The sequence below is a fragment of the Microcaecilia unicolor genome, chromosome 13, assembly GCF_901765095.1.
Source record: "Microcaecilia unicolor chromosome 13, aMicUni1.1, whole genome shotgun sequence".
Classification (NCBI taxonomy): domain Eukaryota; kingdom Metazoa; phylum Chordata; class Amphibia; order Gymnophiona; family Siphonopidae; genus Microcaecilia; species Microcaecilia unicolor.
The window spans coordinates 69,571,814-69,593,042 of NC_044043.1; the positions used below are offsets into that span (position 1 = coordinate 69,571,814).

Genomic DNA, 21,229 nt, shown 5'->3' on the forward strand with positions numbered 1-21,229 from the left:
TACAGATGGTGGATTATTGATCCTGGTATCTCTCTCTTTCTCTTGTGCTCACTCCCCCCCCCCCTCTCTCTCGTGCTCACTCCCTCTCTCTCTCTCTCTCTGTCTGTCTCTGTTGGGGGCAACATGGTTACTGTGCTTTTATCCCAATATTACAATTTATCCTCCTTTAGTTGTTATTTGTAGTACCTGAGTTCTGAAAGCTTTCCCCATGAACAGGTTAATGATAAGCCCATGGGTGGATAAATTATCCCTTAACACTCTTTAGGAAAATTGACACTCACCAATTCTATTCCCTTTAGCCTTCAATCCCTTTGCCTTTCAGAATTACAGTTGTCATCAGCTTCAACTTTTGTCCTGTGACCAAGCTTTACAATTCAGTAGAGCACTCTGTGCCTTAGAGGGACAATTTGGATCAGATTGACCTCTCTGAATAGTCAATGCAAGTGGGAAACACTTGACTGCTTCTTATGGCTCCAGGGGACAGATGATTAAAAGAGTGGAAGCCCTTGTATTCTTACTTCTCCTTCTCCTCCCTCAAGCAGAGATCTAAAGCTCTGATGGACCCCTTACTTACTGCTGTTCTACATCGTTCTCAGCTGGACTCCCTCTAGTAAAGGAAATGTCTCCTATCTGAATCCCCTGTTGTGGAGGAAGGACATGGCTCTTCCCCTGTTAACATAAGAGCATAAGAATAGCCATACTGGGTCAGACCAATGGTCCATCTAGCCCAATATCCTGTTTCCAACAGTGGCCAAGCCAGGTCACAAGTACCTGGTAGAAACCCAAATAGTGGCAACATTCCATGCTATCAATCCCAGGGCAAGCAGTAGCTTCCCCATGTCTATCTCAGTAGCAGAGTATGGACTTTTCCTCCAAGAACTTGTCCAAACCTTTTTTAAGTCCAGATATGCTAACCGCTGTTACTGCATCCTCTGGCAAAGAGTTCCAGAGCTTAACTATTCATTGAGTGAAAAAATATTTCCTCCTATTTGTTTTAAAAGTATTTCCATGTAACTTTCTTGAGTGTCCCCTAGTCTTGGTACTTTTGGATTGAGTAAAAAAATCAATTCACTTCTACTTATTCTAAAACAATCAGGATCTCCCCTCATCTGTCTCTTTTCCAAGCTGAAGAGCCCTAACCTCTTTAGCCTGTCCTCATATGAGATTTTATACTTTCCTCCAAAAGCTTATAGTTGAATCTTATTGGATCAGAATCTCTGAATATATCCCCTACTTGTTACACTGTAATTGGCATCAGTCTTGTAGAGCAGGGGGCAGAACATTCTGTTTGCAATGACAAAGAATTTTGGCAGCCTGCTATAGTAGTATTTGGCTTGTGTGGTGAAGGGCGGACATTACCACTTTTCACTTGTCAGGGATTCCAAGGGCAGTGCAGCATACATCTTATATGGGCACATGACAACCAGTGTTTGGGGGATGGAGGGAGGTGAGAGAGAAATGTAGTAATTTACTACATTTCTTGCTAGTTTTAAAATGTCAAACATACTCTGTTCATCTAGTTGGTGCATAATGATATGGTCACCAACACACTACAACAGGAAAGAAAAGTTCCTTATGGAACAGAACGGAGAAGTCAAAATAGAAGGGAAGGGACGTAGGTCAAACCGATGAGATAGAGATCCAGAGGCTGATTGCAGTAAGTTTATTTAACAAATGTGTTTTGCCATTTGTTAAATAAACTTGCTGCAATCAACCTCTGGATCTCTGTGTCATCGGTTTGGCCTATATCCCTTCCCTACTATTTTGGCTTCTCTGCACAACGATATAGGAACAGAAGCATGGCTAGAAAACCTGTAACAAGTGTATAACATTAAACCATTGGCTGCATCTGTCTTGCTGATCTGAATTTCTCCATGTTAATGTGAACCAGCACATAATGTAAGGGTACCTTTCTTGGGATAATTTTCAAAGTAAAAGTATAATATCCAGCATATTTTCCACCATGTAGATACTTCTAGAATTACCGCCTCGCTGTTTGGAGAAAAGGATGACAGAGAAGGAGTTGGGTAGAATAATAATGCTATGCTTTTTGCTGACTATTACTGATTTGCAAGTAAGGAAAGGAGAGAAATCTGCTAATTATCTTGCTGAGACAGGAAGACCCTGGAGATCCACATGCAAGCACTTCTAAGTGTTCAGCCAAATTAGCAGAAAGGAGGAGGCTTAATACTGAAAAAGGAATGCTCTGGTTATATTTTAATTAACTGCAGTAAAATTTAAGGTGCCGGTGGACACCAGTGTTTTCGACATTACAGTTTCATACTCCAGGTTTTTGTAAAACTTGCAAAGCCATTCTAAGCATTCTTGGACTAGTAGATGTGCAGTCAGGCATAACCATATAGCTCCATGGCCAGTCCTGATTTTACCCCACTGTATGCAGGGAGATGTAGTTCTGATTTCCTTATTGTGTTCCTTAATAAAAGCTAGGATTATATCACCTAAGTTCAGTGGGGTAAAATCAAAAGTGACTTTACTTGTCTCCCTGGACACAGAGCTTATATTGTCACCAGTGTTTCCCATACATTACACAAGGGACTCCCCACAACTGTCTTTTTGATAGGACCCACCTGACAGAATGACAATTTTAGTCTGTGGGGCTGCTGACCCCAGGAATTCAAACTACAGAGCGGCTGGAGTGTATTTGGTAAGATGAAAAGTGTCCCACAGACTTTAGAAGTAATATTGATGGTCACTCCAGATATAACCCAACCCAAACTGTGGATATTTAAAGACTCACTTCCATTATATACAAAAATGTCAATCGTGGAGGAAAAAGCCTTAGCTGTCTGGGGCTAAGCAACCAAATTGTCAAAATACTTCTGACTTATAGGTTACCAGTCCCACAAACTCAAATCAGTCATAGGCTGAAATGCCTTCATATGCTGAAATAATTACAATTATTATTTATTATTATTTATATCATTTATACCCCACAATTTCCAACTGCTGGCAGGCTCAATGTGGCTTATAACATTTAGTTAACAAACAGGAAAGTACAATAAATTGAAAGTGACACGGGTGGCGGGAAGGTACGGGGTGCAAGATCTTTCTATAAATTATATATATGACAATAATATATTAGCTGGGTGAAAAACTTATCTGGGACCCTAATAGCAGAGATATAGGGGGAGCCACCCATGCCCATGTCACCTGAGCTAACAGTTTACCCGCCCTATTGCCAAATTTAAAATATCTATATTTTCTATATAAAATCAGGTGCGAGGTCCACTCATTTTTAAAGCATTCATCGTTGTCCGTTAAGGGAGGGAGGGGAGTAGGGCAGGCAATGTATTTTCACTTACAGGCATATTTTCGAAAGAGAAGGGTGCCCATCTTTCGACACAAATTGGGAGATGGGCATCCTTCTCTCAGGGTCGCCCAAATCGGCATAATCGAAAGCCGATTTTGGGCGTCCCCAACTGCTTCCCGTTGCGTGGACGACCAAAGTTTCTGGGGGCATGTTGAAGGCATAGTGAAGGCGGGACTGGGGCGTGCCTAACAGATGGGCGTCCTTGAGCGATAATGGAAAAAAGAAGGGCGTCCCTGACGAACACTTGGCCGACTTTACTTGGACTATTTTTAATTATGACCAAGCCTCAAAAAGGTGCCCGAACTGACCAGATGACCACCGGAGGGAATCGGGGATGACCTCCCCTGACTCCCCCAGTGGTAACTAACCCCCTCCCACCCTGAAAAAAATAACTTAAAAAATCTTTTTTGCCAGCCTCAAATATCATACTCAGGTCCATCGCAGCAGTATGCAGGTCCCTGGGGGGGGGGGGGGGGGGAGAGGTGTGTTTGTGTCAGCGGAGGCATAGCGAAGGCATGGACATCCTTCTTTCAAACATTTTGGACGTCCTGAACTGCCTTCCCCCCCCCCCCCACAGGGACGGCCAAATTTTAAGCGCGTGGAGTGGAGGAGTGGCCTAGTGGTTAGAGCACTGGTCTTGCAGTCCAGAGGTGGCCAGTTCAAATCCTACTGCTGCTACTTGTGATCCAAAATCCAAATAAATAAAGGGGGTGTCAGAGGCATAGCAAAGGCATGGTCCTTCTCACAGAAACATTCACATTTTGGACGTCCCCTGCGACGGAGGCATAGCAAAGGCGCCTAACACTTGGACGTCCTTCACTCATACTCAAAAAAAGAAAGAGATGTCCCTGACGAGCACTTGGATGTTTTCACCTGGACTTGTGTTTTTTTAAGGTTGTAGACGGCAATTTATTTAAGGTTGTAGATGGCTATTATACACGCAGCTTGTCTGCGTGTATGAAGCCGTCTTTGTCACTGGCTTCCCCTCCTTAGGAAGGAAATCATGTGCAAATGAGCTAACAGTGAGCAGCTCATTTGCATGTGATTTCCTTCATGCATGCCCGTTCCTTTCCGAATCGCTAAGGGATCGGTAAGGGAAGGACTTTTTCCGTTCAGTTAGTGCATCAGTTAGTCCACTGCAGTGCCCTCTAGGGTTGCCCGGTTGGTCGTTTTTGAGATGGGCATCCTCAGTTTCCATTATCGGCGAAAACCAGGGACAACCGTCTCTAAGGTCGACCTAAATGTTGAGATTTGGGTGTCCCCGACCGTATTATTGAAACGAAAGATGGTCGCCCATCTTGTTTCGATAATATGGGTTTCCCCGCCCCTTTGCAGGGACATCCTGCGAGGTCGCCCTCAGGAAAACTTGGGTGCCCCGTTCCAAATCTATAATCCCCCTGAGTAAGGCACTTCTGATGGGCATACACAAAGGCAATGATAGCCCTCCTCATCACCGCTTTTGCCGTAGGCCAAAAGATCTCAGGATGCTGATTATTAAGCTCAGAATCATCCCACTGCTTTTGTAAATAGGAGGCAAACTCCTTGGATTAAAACAAATAAGAAGGAAATCTCCAACCAGGCCTCTGAGAAAAATATGAATTTGCATCAAGGTAAATCCATACCATGGCATGATACGATACCACCTCTGGTACAATGGTGGCAGATGCCATATGGGGAAATAAAACACTTCTCACAAAAATGTAGTCCAAGTGAGAAAGAGTGTGATGCACCGTGACCCGAGACATATAAGTAAAATCCTGCTCTTCAGGGTGCAGAAGTCACCAAGGATCTAACAGATCCAAGGCCCTACAAGAAACTCACCTTCCCCCCCCCCCCCCCGGCATGGCCTAGGGCCCTACCCAAAGAGTGGTCTAGAGAAGAGTCCAAGATAAGGTTCATGTTGCCTGCCACTATCATGAGAATGGCTGCATACTGATGATACTCCTGGAACAAGTGACAATAAAAAGATCCCTCCCGGGGAACTGGACCATACACCCCAACAAGGACCACCTCGCTACCCTGTAAATTCAGGTGAACTTCCAAGACGTGACCCTTCCTCATTATTGGAGATTCTGTTATTTACTGTAAACTGCTGTGAATCCTTTTGGAAAATTAGCGGTATACAAAACTCCGATAGTATAGTATAATAAAATTAAACAAGAATTTACAGCAAAACAGAAATTTACGAAATCTCATCTAATGGAACAATATATTATAAAATAAACATAAAAATCATCTACTACCAGCACTTATCATGAAGGAGTACAATTTATTAAACAAGAAGGTTTTTACCTTTTTCTGAAATACTAGGTAATTTTGCTCAATACTGATCAAAAAAGGAAGGGAGTTCCAAAAGAACACCCCCATAACTGAGAAAATAGTACCAGCCACTTTCCAAAAAAAGAAGGACATAGTATTAATTCTTCCGTAAACAAAATGAAAAAACTGAACAAGGAAGGAGATACTACGTTTATTAATAATTCAGAAGTATAGCTATACAGAACTTGGTACAACAGCCAGGATGTCTTGAATTGGATACATTCATGTATGAGATGCCAATGAAGTTTTGCTATGTAAGAAGATATATTACTAAAGTTATTAAGTCCAAAAATCAGTCTAGCAGAGGTGTTCTGAATAAGTTGTAATTTCCTTAAATACTTGGAAAAAAGACCTAGATAGAGAACATTACAGTAGTCTAGATAAGGAAGAATAGACATTTGAACCAGAACAGCAAAGGCATGCTGATCAAAATAGGATCTTATTAGGCACAGTTGTTTCAATCTAAAAAAATGTTTTCTGCCATAGCTGATTAATTTGAGGACTATATGTCAGAGAAGAATCAAGAATCACACCCAGAAGTCTAGATTCTGACTCCACAGACAAGGTCTTATCCGTAGACAAGATCTTATCCTTCCCCACCCTCCTACCCCAAGTCACATTCCAGCATACAGTGGGGGAAATAAGTATTTGATCCCTTGCTGATTTTGTAAGTTTGCCCACTGACAAAGACATGAGCAGCCCATAATTGAAGGGTAGGTTATTGGTAACAGTGAGAGATAGCACATCACAAATTAAATCCGGAAAATCACATTGTGGAAAGTATATGAATTTATTTGCATTCTGCAGAGGGAAATAAGTATTTGATCCCTCTGGCAAACAAGACCTAATACTTGGTGGCAAAACCCTTGTTGGCAAGCACAGCGGTCAGACGTCTTCTGTAGTTGATGATGAGGTTTGCACACATGTCAGGAGGAATTTTGGTCCACTCCTCTTTGCAGATCATCTCTAAATCATTAAGAGTTCTGGGCTGTCGCTTGGCAACTCGCAGCTTCAGCTCCCTCCATAAGTTTTCAATGGGATTAAGGTCTGGTGACTGGCTAGGCCACTCCATGACCCTAATGTGCTTCTTCCTGAGCCACTCCTTTGTTGCCTTGGCTGTATGTTTTGGGTCATTGTCGTGCTGGAAGACCCAGCCACGACCCATTTTTAAGGCCCTGGCGGAGGGAAGGAGGTTGTCACTCAGAATTGTACGGTACATGGCCCCATCCATTCTCCCATTGATGCGGTGAAGTAGTCCTGTGCCCTTAGCAGAGAAACACCCCCAAAACATAACATTTCCACCTCCATGCTTGACAGTGGGGACGGTGTTCTTTGGGTCATAGGCAGCATTTCTCTTCCTTCAAACACGGCGAGTTGAGTTCATGCCAAAGAGCTCAATTTTTGTCTCATCTGACCACAGCACCTTCTCCCAATCACTCTCGGCATCATCCAGGTGTTCACTGGCAAACTTCAGACGGGCCGTCACATGTGCCTTCCGGAGCAGGGGGACCTTGCGGGCACTGCAGGATTGCAATCCGTTATGTCGTAATGTATTACCAATGGTTTTCGTGGTGACAGTGGTCCCAGCTGCCTTGAGATCATTGACAAGTTCCCCCCTTGTAGTTGTAGGCTGATTTCTAACCTTCCTCATGATCAAGGATACCCCACGAGGTGAGATTTTGCATGGAGCCCCAGATCTTTGTCGATTGACAGTCATTTTGTACTTCTTCCATTTTCTTACTATGGCACCAACAGTTGTCTCCTTCTCGCCCAGCGTCTTACTGATGGTTTTGTAGCCCATTCCAGCCTTGTGCAGGTGTATGATCTTGTCCCTGACATCCTTAGACAGCTCCTTGCTCTTGGCCATTTTGTAGAGGTTAGAGTCTGACTGATTCACTGAGTCTGTGGACAGGTGTCTTTCATACAGGTGACCATTGCCGACAGCTGTCTGTCATGCAGGTAACGAGTTGATTTGGAGCATCTACCTGGTCTGTAGGGGCCAGATCTCTTACTGGTTGGTGGGGGATCAAATACTTATTTCCCTCTGCAGAATGCAAATAAATTCATATACTTTCCACAATGTGATTTTCCGGATTTAATTTGTGATGTGCTATCTCTCACTGTTACCAATAACCTACCCTTCAATTATGGGCTGCTCATGTCTTTGTCAGTGGGCAAACTTACAAAATCAGCAAGGGATCAAATACTTATTTCCCCCACTGTATATGCAAACTTATCTCTACCTTGGATCACTTATGTACTGCCCCTGTCTAGGTACTGTTATAAGAGTACCTCTCAGCTGAGTATGAGGCAAAGGCAGAAACAGAGCATTACAAAGCCTGGTTAGCAGCCATGGTTAAGCCAAAACATTCCCTGCTCCTCCACCCCTTCAGATACTCATTCATGGACTTCCCCCAACATTTCATCTCTCCATAAGTAGCAGAGAAAAGTGCAGAGCCTACTGTAGCTGTGCGTGTGTCATTGTTAATAATTTGTTAATTATTGGGACTAGGCAAGCTATGCTTTGAATAGAGTGGCTTAATGATTAGAGCTGGAGTGCTCCCAAGTTGAGTGCGATGTGGGGACAAAGATTCATCTCCATTCCCTCCCCGCAACAAAAGATTTTTTCCCATTCCCATCCCTGTAGTCATGCAGACTTCATAACCCCATCCCCTCACCATCCTTGCATTCTCCATCCTCATCCCCTCACTGTCCCCATAGTCTTAATTTTCTACCCTGCTCAAAGCAGAAAGGAAGATTTTATTCAATTTTATGGGCCTAAAAGATACTGCAAATAAAAACATTTTAGGCCTATAGTTTAAAGGACAAAAAGAATATTTAATACTGATAATGAAACACTAATAAAATAGTTTGTTTTTCTCAATCCATGAAGAAAACAGTAAGTCATCCACCATCTCTGTGTTTATCTGAATCCGCCAATCAGTCAACTGCTGTTCTTAGAAACCCAGGGCACAGTTAGTGTGATCTCCTCATGATCTGAGACCACAATATTACCAATATCATCAGCATCCTCAACACTCAGCATTAAAGATATATCAATACTAAAAATGTTCTCATGTATAAACAATGTAGGGGCAAATAATAGGTGTTTTACCAAGAAAATTACCAAGGATACCCTAATCCAGCCTCCCATATTAAAGACAATACCAGAGGTGCCCATCCCAATGCTGGAGATTGAAGGGCCCTCATTGTTTAGGCAAAGCATTGGTCTTTTATTATACTTCAGGATTTGTAAGCAGACTATACACTATATATTCAGTGGGACAGCTTAACTCCTCTATTCTACACTCCCCTCCCCCCCATACAAAAAAACCTCACCACCACACAGACAGACACCCTCCAACTAAATTAAACTCTTCAGCACCAGCTTTTTCATAGTCCCAAGTTCATTATGTCACCATCCTTAATTTCTAAAGCCCCCCTGCCCTCCTCCCATGAGCCCCAATGGGCCCTGCCCGGGCCCACCCCAAGAGCTCTCATCTCTTTCCCCATCCCCCTTCCTACATAAGGAGAGCATGGATTTCTTCTCTCAGGTCCAAGTGCTTTTTCTCAACCACTTGGCAGAGTTTAAAAAGGGGTTAGATGGTTTCCTAAAGAACAAGTCCATAAACCACTACTAAATGGTCTTGGGAAAAATCCACAATTCCAGGAATAACATGTATAGAATGTTTGTACGTTTGGGAAGCTCGCCAGGTGCCCTTGACCTGGATTGGCCGCTGGTGTGGACAGGATGCTGGGCTCGATGGACCCTTGGTCTTTTCCCAGTGTGGCATTACTTATGTACTTATGTATTTATCATCATACAGAGGGAATGAAAACATCAGCATAGCTTCTCCACCCTCTTATTAAGACCTTCTAACTCCAGGCTCTGCTCCCCATTGCCCCTGCTATTACAGTGTGTGGGTTTTAAAATCTTAACTCTGATTTATAAAAACTGGATTATTGGAATGAGAGCCATTTTTGGCTAAGGAAGACCAACAAGGAGAATTAGACCTTGCTGACGAATTTGAGCAAGTTGTAGTGAAAGCTGTTTTAAAAACAAGGATTCTTTATGTTTGAATCAGAAAATGTATGTATTTCTTATTGTTTCTCAATCCACCCAAGTCAGAAGAAAATCAATTATGGTGCTTATTTTAGAAGCATTATTTAGGTTTTAGACATCGGGGGGGGGGGGGGGGGGGAATTATTGACATGGGCTACTGGTAAGACATCTTATTTTACCACTAACTCATGCTATTTTAGCACAGGTTCCATTTTATGCAATGAGACTCATTTACTAATAAACTGGGGGGGGGGGGGGGGGGGGGGAGGGGTTAATAGTAAAATAATATATCTTGATGGTAACCAGTACGTTTTTTCTAGCAAAATAGGTGCCGGTACTCAAATGCTAGTCCACCCTTCAGGGGTGAGGTGATCACTGAGGGACCCAGCCCACAATAGCCAGGCCCCCTGCAACAAGTCACAGAAACTGTGACAAGGCAGAATTGGTGTGTAGATCCTGAGCTCTTTCATTAAAACTTGGAGTTCATGGGTTAATTTTATTAGACAACGGAAAAGGTGCCGGTTCTCAGTACCCCCTCAAAAAAAGCCCTGATGGTAACCCACATTGTTAACGTTCGGTTTCCCCAGAGGCGCTTAGTTACTAACCTAGGCTACCATTAAGATGATTTATTGTACTGTCAACCCCAATTTTTAGTGACTAGATCTCATTGCATAAATGAGGCCTGTGGTAAAATAGCGCAAGGGTTAGTGATAAAATAAACATGTTAACAGTAGTACATATTAGTAACCACACCCATAAATCCCAATTTTACAAAGCCGGGATATAAATGTCTAAACCTGAAAAATGTGCATCTGGCAAGGAGGTGTGGTCTATTCATCTTTTGGGCAGGACTAGGGCAGGTCTAAAAAATACTTTATAGTTTATTGATATTTGCTAAACCACTCCGACTGAGCAGAACGGTGTACAATCTACATGAAATAAAATAAAATTGTAACCCCTATTTTAGAAAGGGAATGTACATCTGTGTCCGAAAATATAGACATTGGACTTTATACATGCCAGCTAGGATGTCTGAGTTTCAAAAAAAAATTCTCCTATTGAGCAGTGCTCCACTGGAAGGATTAGGGGAGGTCACCCCCATAATACCCTTGTTGTTGATGTCCTCCTTGAGAGCAAAACTTTCTAGCAATACCAAACTCTCTGACAGCTTTGAGAAAAATAAACATTTATCTTTCTAAAATGGTCGACAAATGTTTCTATTCTGGCACATAAATATTTATGTGCCTATTTTGACCTGTTGATATTTTAAACCAGTGTTCATTGCCATCCCAGGGGCTAGTGAAGGCTCCTATCTACCCTAGCTGAGGCCCCTGACTGTTTCCCCATTACACAATCTCCCCCTCCTTTTCCTTAGCCTTGCTGCTGGCATACCTCCATAACAATTATGCTGTTTAATATCTGTAGCACAAAGCTCTCAGTGAGGTTGAGCTTTGTACTTGCCAAAAGCCCATTCTGTTCCCACAAGACTGAGAGCACCATGCAGTTCAAAGTTGAAAAGGTGGCATCACAAGCAATGTTCCAGAGAAAGTATCGGGGGAGGGGAGATTAAAAACTGGAGAGGGTGGTGAGCCAGCTTGAAGGGGATGGGGGTAGAGGCAGGATGATGGAGACTGACAGGGTATCTGCAGCTTTTTCCAGTGATAGTCTTGGCTCTCATGTTGAACCTTTTTTTTGACTAATTAGTCTCCTTGAAAAATAACAAGGATTCTGTTTTAGACATTTATGATTCTAAAATGGATGCTCCTGTACACATAACTGGCACATAAACATCAATTTCTCCATTTCTAAAATACTAGGAGAGCTTGAGACATCCTGACTTGGATATCTCTATTCCAAAATCTACATTCATTCTAAAATCCGCCTCTTAAACTATTTGGCATGATGTAATTGATTGGGAATGATTCCTGACTCTTGTCAACTTACTGCCTTATTGAATGATAACATTGCAATATTTATGTATGTTTTACATTTGCTTGCATACTTCATCAATTTAATTTAGAAGCAAATTGCACTTAACAAAGACAACTCATCGATATCACAAAATTTAAACTTCACTATCTTCATCCCAACCCATAAATTAATTCCAAAGTAATCTTTCTCAAAATCAAGCACCTGTAAATAACATAAAGCATATCCTTCCTAGAACAAAAAGCAAATATGCCTGAAAAATAATAATTAAGTGTCATCATGAACAACCAAGTTAAACTGGTGACTGACACATCCACCATTATTAGTAAAAGATGAATTTTTAATATATTTTAAAAATTCCTTTTGTCTGTTGCACTAACCACTTTAATGATTCCTCAGAATGCTAAGCTCGGTTCACTTGCAGATAGTGGGTCTGTTTTTTGCACATTCCATAGCAGGAATGAACCTCCCTCATAAGCCAAGGTATTTGGTTTTGACCTTAGTCTTTCAAATTTACTGCTAGTGCTCTCAGTCACTGGATTATGTCAAAGAGAGCTTCCTCCTAGAACTCAAAGTGTGTAACATATCAAGGCAAATTCAGAATTTCTTTTTAATCAGGCTACTGACACCCATTTGGACAAGTTCTGAATCGTCTTGCCACATTTTCTTGGTCTCAGATTTTGAAACTATAGAAAGGGCTGTATAAAACTTGAATACAAGGGTCCTTTTATTAAGGTGCACTGAAAAATGGCCTGCGGTAGTGCAGACGTGTGTTTTGGGCGCGCGCAGAGTTATTTTTTAGCGCACGTACAAAAATGCCTTAAAAATTTTTTTTTGCTGAAAATGGATGTGCGGCAAAATGAAAATTTCCGTGTGTCCATTTTGGGTCTGAGACCTTACCGCAAGCCATTGACCTAGTGGTAAGGTCTCATGCGGTAACCGGGTGGCAATGGTCGCACGTCCAAAAATAAAAAAATATTTTTCAGACATGCATAGTGGACGCACACCAAAATTGAAATTACCACAAGGGCCATGTGCTAACCGGGCGGTAACTCCAATTTGGTGCGCACTGGGCACGCATAGGTAAAAGGAAAACATGGGATGCAGGCATCTCAGTGGGGCATTCCTCCAAGATGGCAGAAGATATAGCTTCTCCCTGATGACATCACTTACCATTCATTATAAGCAATTTAGGGTCTGATTCATCCAGACCCTAAATTGCTTATACAGAATAAGAGAAAACCATTAATCAAGCTCTGCATTTACTTAAATAATCTGATCTGTCTGAGAAGTGACATTTTATTTTATTTTTTTTTTACATTTGTACCCTGCGCTTTGCTTTCCCACTCATAGCAGGTTCAATGTGGCTTACATATTATATACAGGTACTTATTTGTACCTGGGGCAATGGAGGGTTAAGTGACTTACCCAGAGTCACAAGGAGCTGCCTGTGCCTGAAGTGGGAATCGAACTCAGTTCCCCAGGACCAAAGTCCACCACCCTAACCACTAGGCCACTCCTCCACTGTTGCTACTATTTGAGATTCTACATGGAATGTTGCTATTCCACTAGCAACTTTCCATGTAGAAGTCAGCCCTTGCAGATCACCAATGTGGTTGCGCAGGCTTCTGCTTCTGTGAGTCTGACGTCCTGCACGTACGTGCAGGACGTCAGACTCACAGAAACAGAAGCCTGCACAGCCTTCTACATGGAATGTTACTAGTGGAATAGCAACATTCCATGTAGAATCTCCAATAGTAGCAACATTCCATGTAGAATCTCCAATAGTATCTATTTTATTTTTGTTACATTTGTACCCTGCGCTTTCCCACTCATGGCAGGCTCAATGCGGCTTACATGGGGCAATGGAGGGTTAAGTGACTTGCCCAGAGTCACAAGGAGCTGCCTGTGCCTGCAGTGGGAATCGAACCCAGTTCCCCAGGACCAAAGTCAACCTCTCTAACCACTAGGCCACTCCTCCACATCTGGGTAGGTTTTGCTTTTTTTTTTTTTTTTCATTTTCTTCATTAGACCCCTTAGCTTTTTAAAATCCTGGGAACTCTCCACATTATTAAGTATCCTTGGACCTTATTCTGAATAATAACAAAATGGAACGCAGAGAGAACACCTTTGTTCCAAATTGCCCTTTAATTTGTTGGATGTTGCTATGGCTGTTCCTTGAGGAAAGTCTTGGGGGAGCCTGGCTGCTCTCATTAAGGCCTCATTAGCTCAATGACTTTCACACATGTTGTGTTTTTCACACAGGGTGAATAACTACTGCAAAAGTAAAGGTTGGCAGCAGCTCGAAGACCGGAAAAGAGATGATTATAAGCTGAAATGGTGTGAGAGCAAGTGTGCAGCAACTTATTACTGCTTCAAGGCAGGTAAAAATCCAAAGCCAAAAATCATTGATAGGGTGTGGGGGAGGGGAGGATTAGAGAGTCATTTTAAGGAACAGTTTTTTTTTTATGAATCCTTGCTTTTTCACTGCAGAGATACCATACATACTGCTTTGTCAAAGTGATAGCCTGTGATAGCCCCTACCACTCCAGTTCTGTAAATCCTGACCTGTAATACCCTTTCTTTTCTGGTACTGAGAAAGCCCCTCCCCCTCATAGTACATAAGAATATAAGAATAACCATATTGGGCCAAATCAATGGTCCATCTCGCCCAGTATTTTGCTTTCAACAGTGGCCAGTTCAGGTCACAAGTACCTGACAGAATCCCAAATTTTAGCAAGATTCATGCTACTGATCCCAGGGACAACCAATGGCTTCCCCATGTCTATCTCAATAGTAGACTATGGAGTTTTCCTCCAGGAACTTGTCCAAACCTTTTTTAAACTCACATACACTAACCACTGATAACACATCCTCTGGCAACGAGTTTCAGAGCTTAACTATTCATTGAGTGAAAATAAATATTTCATGCTGTTCATTTTAAAAGTAGTACCTAGTTTTTGTACTTTTTGAAAGAGTAAAAAATTGATTTACGTTTACCCATTCTGGACCACTCAGTATGTAGACCTCTATCATATCCCCCCTCAGCCATCTCTTTTCCAAGCTGAAGAATTCTAACCTCTTAAGCCAGAGGAGTTCCATCCCCTTAATCATTTTGGTCACCTTCTTTGAACCTTTTCTAATTCTACTATATCTTTTTAAAGATACAGTGACCAAAATTACACACAGTACTCAAGGTGTGGTTGCACCATGGAGCGATACAGAGGCATTATAATATTCTTTTTCTTATTTTCTATCCCTTTTCTAATAAGTCCTAGCATTCTGTTTGCTTTCTTGGCTATCGCTGCCACACACTGGGCAGAAGGTTACAATGTATTGTCCACAATGACACCTAGATCTTTGTCTTGGGTGCTGATTCCTAGGATGCAACTTAGTATCAAATAATTATGATTTGGATTATTCTTCCCAATGCGCATCACTTTGCACTTGCCCACATTAAATTTCATCTGCCATTTGGATTCCCAGTCTTCCAACTTCCTAAGGTCTTCCTACAATTTTTCACAATCTGTATTCATTTGTGTCTTCTGCAAATTTAATCACCTCACTCATCATTCCCATTTCAAGATCATTAATAAATATGTTAAATAGCACTGGTCCCAGTATAGATCCCTGGGCTCAGCACCCAAGGTAAGGGAGCTATGCACCTGGGAGCAATTTGTGAAGTCCACTGCAGTGCCCCCTAGGGTGCCCGGTTAGTGTCCTGGCATGTCAGGGGACCAGTGCACTATGAATGCTGGCTCCTCCCATGACAAAATGCCTTCGATTTGGTAATTTTTGAGATGGGCATCCTCTGTTTCCATTATTGCCGAAAACCAAGGTTGACCATCTCAACATTTAGGTCGACCATCTCTTAAGTTGACCTATATGTTGAGATTTGGGCGTCCCCAACCGTATTATCGAAACGAAAGATGGACGCCCATCTTGTTTCGATAATACGGGATGCCCCCCCCCCTTTGCGGGGTTGTCCTCAGAGATGGGTGCCCTTAGAGATGGTTGTCCCCATTCGAAAATGCCCCTCCACGTGTTCAATGATTTTATTCTTTATTATAGTTTCCACTATTTTGCCCAGCATTGATGTCAGGCTTATTGGTCTATAATTTTCCAAATCACCCCGGATCCCTCTTTAAAATAGGCATTGCATTGGCAATCCTCCAATCTTCAGGTTCTAAGGACGATTTTAATGACAGGTTACAGATCACTAACAGCAGATCTGCAATTTCATATTTGAGTTATTTCAGTACCCTGGGCTGTATACCATCTGGTCCAGGTGATTTACTGCTCTTTAATTTGTTGCTTTGCCTCAGTACATCTTCCAGATTCACTGAGATTTCTTTCCGTTCCTCTGCATTGTCACCCTTGAAAATCATCTCTGGTACAGGTAGATCTCTTACATCTTCTTACAAGCCTGTGTATTGCACAATTGGACATTGGGGAGAAAATAAAGGGCTGTTTTTGCTGGAAGTTTTTTTATGCCAGTGATGAAGAGATACAACTTTGAAGGTTGTTGGATCTGGGGCTCTTTTTTTCCTTCCACCATTTTTAATCTCTTATAGTGTAATAACATCTTATGGTTTTTTTTTCTGGTAACAGTTCTATAATTATATTTTGTGGCAGTGTGTTCTTTTTTACTATCCCAGTTTTTGTATTGCATTTTTAAACAACATCCATGCCTGATTTAAAGTCCTAACTTTTTCAGCTGAGCCTTTCAGCTTTTTTTTTTAACCATTTTCCTCATTTTATCATAGGTACCCTTTTGAAAATTAAATGCTGCTGCAGTAGATTTCCTTGGTGACTGCACTCCAGTTATTAAGTCAAATTTAATCACGTTATCATTACTGTTTCCCAGCAGACCCAACACCGTTACATCTTGTACTAAGACCTGCATTCCACAAAGAACTAGACCCTAAGGTGTCCTTTTAGTAAGGTGCACCACAAAATGGCCTGTGCTGGTTACTCCCCAGCACTCTTTAAAAACTTATCTACTTACCTTCGCACAAGGCAGGCAAGTAACCAAGTGATCCTCACATTCACCAGCTACCCTGCTATCTACATGCTTAATGGTTGAATCTCCAACTAATACAGCTGTCTTAACCCTTCCCTCCTGGGCAGAAGCCCCTGGAGATACATCATCGGTGCGAGAGTATATTGAATCCCCTGGGGAGCAGGTCCTGGCTACAGGTTCACTTCCAGGCTCTCCAAATGATGCTCTCCCTTCAAGTGACCTTTTTCCTCCATGGCAGCACAGAGGTTGCCAGAGTGGAGGTGGGACTTCTGTACTATGTAACATAGTAACATAGTAGATGACGGCAGAAAAAGACCTGCACGGTCCATCCAGTCTGCCCAAGAAGATAAATTCATATGTGCTACTTTTTTATTTGTACTGTCCTCTTCAGGGCACAGACCGTATAAGTCTGGCCAGCCCTACCCCCGCCTCCCAACCCCCAACCCCGCCTCCCACCACGAGCTCTGGCACAGACTGTATAAGTCTGCCCAGCACTATCCTCGCCTCCCAACTACCAGTCCTGCCTCCCACCACCGGCTCTGGCACAGACCCTATAAGTCTGCCCAGCACTATCCCTGCCTCCCACCACCGGCTCTGGCACAGACCGTATAAGTCTGCCCAGCAGTATCCCCGCTGCCCAACCACCAGCCCCGGCACAGACCGTATAAGTCTGCCCAGCACTAGTCTCGCCTCCCAACCACCAGCCCCGGCACAGACCGTATAAGTCTGCCCAGCACTAGCCCCGCCTCCCAACCACCAGCTCTGCCACCCATTCTAGGCTAAGCTCCTGAGGATCCCTTCCTTCTGCATCATGAAAGATCTCTCTGCTTACTTCTGGTCTGATCAAGTTAGTGTACCTTTCCTCATAACAGACTGAGAACAGTCTACTGAGTGCCCAGGAAAGGGCCAATTTACACAAAATAACTCGTTGATATTCAGCCCCTGGTGGTCAGCATTTCTTTATGTCCCTGTAGGTCTCCTCTATATACCTCTCTGTCTGCCTCAGCTCCTCCAAGTCTGGTACGCTAGCCTCCAGGGATCGGACCCATTCGCTGAGTGCTAGGAGCAGATTGCATCGAGTACACACATATATGACCTCTCACCAACTGGGAGATAATCAAACATGTGACATTCAGTGCATAAGACTGGATAACCCCCATCTCGCTGCTGGACTGCTGTTTGTATCTTATTACTGATAATTTCATAATTAAGTTGCTAATGGAATAGGAATTGGTAGACTAAAGTCTCCTACAATTGTTAGTTTTATTCTAGGCTATGCTAATATTTAGGGTTTTTAAAAAATTATTTTTACTGTTTGTATTGTTATTTGTAGGTTCCCCTCTATAGAACTAAGTAGACTATTTCTAAGAGCGAATTACTGGCTGATAGAGATGCCCTAATTAACTTTCTAGCCTTCTAATTGGTCCAAGGGCCTATAAATCAGAGATCAGGTCAACGTACTTCGCTCCTGATCTGTATGAGTGTCTGGTCAGTTTGGAAACTCCATGCACACAAATATGCCAGTGCACCTCAGTCCTACCCTGCAGTAGCCCTGCAATTCCAGTTCTGAGAGCCACCTCATAGCTCTGCCAGTGCACCTCAATCTTGATCCATATCACTGGTTGTCAGGCCAGTGTTGAGACCCCATGCACACAGCTCTGCCATCACACCTTGAAGTAGCCTCTGCTATTGCATTAACAGCTCTTTCAATTTACCTCAGTCCTGACAAGTAACACCTGCTGCTTTTCCAGTATTGGCCACTGCACCATGGTTCTGTTCTGCCTTTCTCCAGTATTGTTCCTTGAAATCAGTGGCAGGTGTATTTTCAGGTTATTGGGTTGCCTTTCATTATCCCTTTATTCCAAATGCATTTGGAAATTGTAACAAAATTTATCTAATGCAGGAGAACAACTTCTATACCAGATCCCCAACAATAAAGTTCTCACCACTAAGATTGGTCTCTTAACCAGTCTGAGAGAGTATGAGAGAGTCATGAATAAAGTCTACCAGCTTCATCATCACCCCAGGTATGGTCTTGTACACTTTTGCTTTTTGTTTGATGAGCAAAATGTAAGAATGAATGACTGAGCACCACCTGTTTAGCTTCTTAATATCTTTTCCGGAGACGGGAAGGCAGTAGAACTAGAGGACATGAATTGAGGTTGAAGGGGGGCAGACTTAGGACTAATGTCAGGAAGTATTTTTTCACTGAGAGGGTGGTGGATGTGTGGAATGCCCTCCCGCAGGAGGTGGTGGAGATGAAAACGGTAATGGAATTCAAACATGCGTGGGATAAACACAAAGGAATCCTGTTTAGAAGGAATGGTTCCGTTGAATCTTAGCGGAGATTGGGTGGTGATGCCAGTAATTGGAAACAAAACGGGACCTGGGTAGACTTCTATGGTCTACGCCCTGATCGTGACTGAATAGATAGGGATGGGCTGGAGTGTAAATTTTAAGGGGCTTCGATGTTAGCTTCAGAACTTAGTACAAGAACAGTACTGGGCAGACTTCTACAGTCTGTGCCCTGAGAAAGGCAAGGACAAATCAAACTCGGGTATACATATAAAGTATCACATACCATGTAAAATGAGTTTATCTTGTTGGGCAAACTGGATGGACCGTTCAGGTCTTTATCTGCCATCATTTACTATGTTACTATGTCTAGCCTTGCTTAGGTTCAATAGCTGGTGTAGCCTGAAAGAAAACCACAGTGTAGTCAAGCCAGGATTTTCCTCTGCAACTGGTATTGTTATTATTGGCCTAGTGTGTTTAATTATGAGTGTATTTTTGGAAACCACCTAGGTTTTAGGTGATATACAAATGTTTAACATAAATTGTGTGCAAATAAATAAAATATAGTATTGATTAAAGTATTTAAAACTGCTTGTCTGACTTTTAAAGTTATCCCTTTAGTTTCTTGGTATTTCTCAATAGATGATAACATGGGCTTTAGGAATGGATCTGAAATGCCAAAAAATATTGAGTTTTCAGGCAGGGTTGGGGTCCAGGGCAGAAATTAAGGCGGGCTCTCCTCCCTGCCTCCTTCCCCGATCTCCCCACCTGCCATTACCACCACACATAAAACAACTTTAAATGACTTCTTCACACATAAAACACAGATAGACCTTCACCAAATACAGAACAAGGGATCAGAAATAGAAATTGGATTGGGAACCCCAAGAAATTAAACTTGGCAAGTACTACAACACTGGAGAAATAAAAACACTAGTGGCCTAGTGGTTAGGGTGGTGGACTTTGGTCCTGGGGAACTGAGGAACTGAGTTCAATTCCCACTTCAGGCATAGGCAGCTCCTTGTGACTCTGGGCAAGTCACTTAACTCTCCATTGCCCCATGTAAGCCGCATTGAGCCTGCCATGAGTGGGAAAGCGCGGGGTACAAATGTAACAAAATAAATAAATACAATTTTTGTACTGAACACACAAGGGGCCCAGGCCCAGACCCCCCCCCAAAAAAAAAAAAAAAAAAAAAATTAGCCACCTACCTTGCTGTTACTGGTGGGGATCACAAAGCCCTGCCAGATGAAGACCACCTCCTCTGGTCTGACAGCCAGAAATCTCCAAGCTCTTTAGCTAGCGGCAGTGTCCCCGAGCTGCCACCAGCTGCCAAGCTTGGAGAGTTCTGGCTACCAGACTGGAGGAAGATGTCTTCGGCTGGCAGGGCTTGTGGCTACCCACCATCTTAGTTATTTATACTTTGCACTTGGACAGGGGGTACAGGGAAGGATGGGAGGAAATTTGGTGCCCACCCACTCTGGGCTCAGAGGCTGAGCCAATGCCCCCCTCCCCTCCATCCCATCAGCTATGTGGCAAAGAGGCTCATTTTCAAAGCACTTAGACATACAAAGTTCCATAGGTTACTACTGGGCTCATTTTCAAAAGAGAAAAATGTCCAAGAAGTGTCATAAAGCACCATTTGGATGGATTTCTTCTCAAAATATCCAAATCAGTATTTTCGAAACCTGTTTTGCAGATATCTATCTATGCATTTTGTCTGCAGTGCATCCAAATCACAAGGGGGTGTGTCAAGGACGTTTCAAAGATGGGATTAGGGTGTGCTTAATATTTGGACGTTGTGCAGCCATAATGAAACAAAACCATTAAGTCTAAGGCGAAACCTTTGATGTTTTGGTCTAGAATTGTTTTTCTAACAAATAAGACACACAAAGGTGCCATAAATGGCCAGATGACCACTGGAGGAATTCAGGGATGATTCCCCCCCTTTCTTCTCCAGTGGTCACTGACCCCCCTCCCACCTCTAAAAAATGTGAATAAAAATAGTACTCACCAGTCTTTATGACAGCCTCAGATGTTATAGCCAGGTTTATTAGAGCAGAATGCAGGTCCTCGGAGTAGTGTAGTGGTGGGTGCAGTGCACTGTAGACAGGTAGACCCAGACCTATACCTCCTCCTACTCTTTACACTTGTGTGGAAACCGTGAACCCTCCAAAACTCACCAGAAACCCACTGTATCCTGGGGAACTGAGGAACTGAGTTCGATTCCCACTTCAGGCACAGACAGCTCCTTGTGACTTTGGGCAAG

The 21,229-nt window shown here is 42.8% G+C and overlaps 1 protein-coding gene across 2 annotated transcripts in view; it reads left to right on the forward strand.

Moving 5' to 3' along the window:
- TTLL10 (tubulin tyrosine ligase like 10) overlaps positions 1-21,229 on the forward strand; it is a 113,155-nt gene that overhangs the window by 19,265 nt on the left and 72,661 nt on the right. For both annotated transcript variants that reach the window (XM_030185802.1, XM_030185803.1), the window contains exons 3-4: positions 13,908-14,026; positions 18,569-18,692. In XM_030185802.1, coding sequence (XP_030041662.1) covers positions 13,908-14,026; positions 18,569-18,692 — 243 coding nt within the window. The remainder of the gene's footprint in view (positions 1-13,907; positions 14,027-18,568; positions 18,693-21,229) is intronic.